The 3,043-nt window shown below is 55.0% G+C and overlaps 1 protein-coding gene across 1 annotated transcript; it reads right to left on the bottom strand.

Annotated features, from left to right (window-relative positions):
• LOC125366664 lies at window positions 1-1,261 on the bottom strand. Its single transcript, XM_048367387.1, has 4 exons — window positions 1,181-1,261; window positions 825-892; window positions 499-558; window positions 1-359 (listed from the first exon to the last, which is right to left on the bottom strand). Exons 1-4 carry the CDS (start codon window positions 1,256-1,258, stop codon window positions 203-205), a joined length of 363 nt encoding a protein of 120 aa, XP_048223344.1. The 5' UTR covers window positions 1,259-1,261; the 3' UTR covers window positions 1-202.
• Window positions 1,262-3,043: the final 1,782 nt, after the last annotated feature.

Raw genomic sequence — 3,043 nt, forward strand, 5'->3', positions numbered from 1 at the left:
AGGGGATGTCACGGAGAAGCAGTCACTCACAGTAACAAGAAGCCTGACACTGATGTGGAGCCCTTAGTCTTAATTGGGGCCTTGACTAAAAGGGAAAGAAGCCAAGGGGGTAAGAAAACAGCGGATACGGAGAGGGGTTCCCAGCTCGAGTGGAGGCCGCGGCAGCGGAGTCAGGAAGGCAGTGTGGTGGGTAGGCTTCGCTTTAAATCTTTAATGCACCGCCTGGCTGGGCAGCGGTGGTAGGGGTGCGGCAGAGGAGGCCACGACCTGAACGCTGGGGAGCAGGGCCCAGGCCGCTCGACAGACAGCTCATCAGGCCCCGAAGAGGTTCCAGCTTCGGTTGCCGGGGATGCGCCGAGCTATAGGGTGACCGGATAACTCCGTGAGGCGTTGCGGCTAGCCCCTGGATCCTCCGCCCACCCCTCCCCTCTGATCCGTCCTCGGGGACTAAGTCTCGTCCATGCCCAGGACAGGCCCCTGTGATCGCAACCCCCTCACCTCCGATCTCGGCGCCACATTCGCAGCCAGGGGAAAAAGTAGAAGCAGCCCCAGTAGATCCTACGGAGAGAAGGCAGAGCCGGGCCGGGCGCCGGGAGGGGCGGGGATGACCCCGGGAGGGGCGAGGATGACCCCCACAGACCCCGCCCCCTGACGGCTTGCCCACGAGGAGGGGCCCCGCCCCCTCGAAGGCGGGCCTCTCTGTCACCCACGCCCTCCCGGGCGCCGCCCCGCCCGCCCGGCCCGACAGCGCGCACCCTCCTCCCCCCCCTCCCCCGCCCCCCTGAGCCGCCGGGTCCCTCCTCCGCGCGTCCGCCTCCACTCACTCCTCCTCCGCCTCCAGCGCCACTTCGTATCTCCTCAATCCCGACATGTCCCGGGCTCCGAACGTCTCCTGGGGAGTAGCATGACTGGATTAAGTATATCGCCCCAGACCCGTTTCGTTCTCCGTCATTCTCAGGACAGGGTTGAATAGTTCTCTGAGCCAGGGCCCCTCCGGAAGCCAATTGCCACAGCGGGATAGAACGGGACGAGAGATTTGTGAGGCACTAGAATTTAAAGCGTTGGGAGAAAGGGTATCTCGGGGGCCGGGGACACGTAGGAGGTCAAGCCGGGAGACGTGGCGGCCGTGGGGCTGGGAAATCTGGGGTTCTGGGTGAGGATCTCCAGGAGCTGGGATCACCTGGAGGGGGGCTGAGGGGTCGGCGCAGCCTAAACTCCCGCCCTCCCTGGCTCCACCCCGGAAACGGATTGTTGTCATTACGTCACAGGGATACCTTCGCACTCTAGGGGTGGGGCTTACCTATCACCCGGAAAGGGCGGAGCCAGAAAGTCTCCCCCGTAGAGGCGGAGTCAAAGCGTCTGGGCCCCCAGTCGTGGAGTCAGGCCTTGTCACTGGTGGGGAGGAGGAGTCACGGTTTATCGAAGCTGGGGGCGGGGTATAATATACTATTTTATAGGGATAAAGAGATTTTGGTACTACCCCTTGCAGACGGAGGCCTCAGAAACAGGCAGCAACATAAGTGCCTTGCAACACTCCAGCACTGTTTTCCCACCTAAACATTCTTTCCTGTATCTGCCCTGCCAATTGCCTTTCTTACCTTTCTATGACTCTGGGTTGAGAAGGAATGGGCCCTTAAAGAGAACCCAGCCTGGAGAGGCTAGGCTATGGAAATTCTTCTTGTGTGGCCTTGGCCAAGTCACCTACTGGCCAAAAAGACTGATATTCCTGTAATTTTTATTTTTTATAGTCACTCAACCAGTAACTATTTACTGAGTACAACATGCCAAGTACTGTGCTAGATGTGAGGATGTAGTGGTAAAAAAGACAGGCATGGTCTCCATTTTCAGCCTATCATGTGGGGTATGCATAGGAGAGAATGGCAGGCAGAATATTACAATAAATGGAGGAGACTGGCAAGGTGAGGTAGTGGGTACTGCATCAGAGCCAAAAAGGGACCTGTAACCAAGTCCAGTGTGTTGGAAATAACAGTTCCAGCCAAGGCCCAAAATACTCAGCCAGAATTGGTCTGGGGAGAAGGGTGAGAAGAGAGCCTGGACTGACAATATGAATGAGAGAGATCAGAAATAAGTGAGATGAGTCTGGGTGTGGCTCAGGCCTGTAATCCTAGCTACTCAGGAGGCTGATATCTGAGGATAGAGGTTTGAAACCAGCCTAGGCAGGAAAGTCCATGAGCCTCCTATCTCCAGTTAACCACCAAAAGCCACAAGTGGAACTGCCGTTCAAATGGTAGAGTGCTAGCCTTGAGTGGAAAAGCCAAAGGACGTTATTGGTTGGTACTGAGTTCAAGCCTCAGTACAATGTGCATTCATGTGCACATGTATACGTGCCACATGTGTGCGTAAACGTGTGCGCATGCACACACACACAAAAAGTGGGAAAAGTGGATAGCTTGTTTGGTCCCTCATGCCGTCCTCCTCTTATATTTATCTTCCCCAGCTTTAACAACAGACAGACAGATCTGTGAGTGAAAGGTGGCTTAGTTGGAAGCACTGCAGTCTGAGTCAAGCACTTTTGCCACTAGGCCATGTTCCCAGCCCAGCACTGCAGTCTGGATGTGAGGAGACTGTGCTGTTGCCACACTTGCCTTCACTCAACCTCACAATCATGTTGACACTCCAGGCCTATCCTAGCCTCCTCAGGTCTGATTTAGAGCAAAGTTCCCCAGGCTAGGGTGATTCACAGCTCTTTATTCACCCAGTACCTACTCTGGTGGTGCCACAGGCCAAGTGTTGAGCTTCTGAGGAAGGAAGAAAAGGTAGGGCCATGAGTTGGAATCTTGGATGACTTGAAGGGTAGAAGCAGATCTAGAGTGTTAGGCTTGCCTTAGTAGAGCATACTTTAATCTCCTAATGATATGTTCCACTCAGTTGGTCTGAGGACATGCAGGACTAGCCCTTTCAGGGTAGTGAATCAGGGGGGAAGTATATCACATGGAATCTTGGAACTCAGCTTTCTTGAAGGCTTGAGTATGAAGGATACAAGTTAAGAGACCACATCTGGGAACCTGTTGAGGGGCTTCCT

Source organism: Perognathus longimembris, chromosome 1 (assembly GCF_023159225.1).
Source record: "Perognathus longimembris pacificus isolate PPM17 chromosome 1, ASM2315922v1, whole genome shotgun sequence".
Taxonomy (NCBI): domain Eukaryota; kingdom Metazoa; phylum Chordata; class Mammalia; order Rodentia; family Heteromyidae; genus Perognathus; species Perognathus longimembris.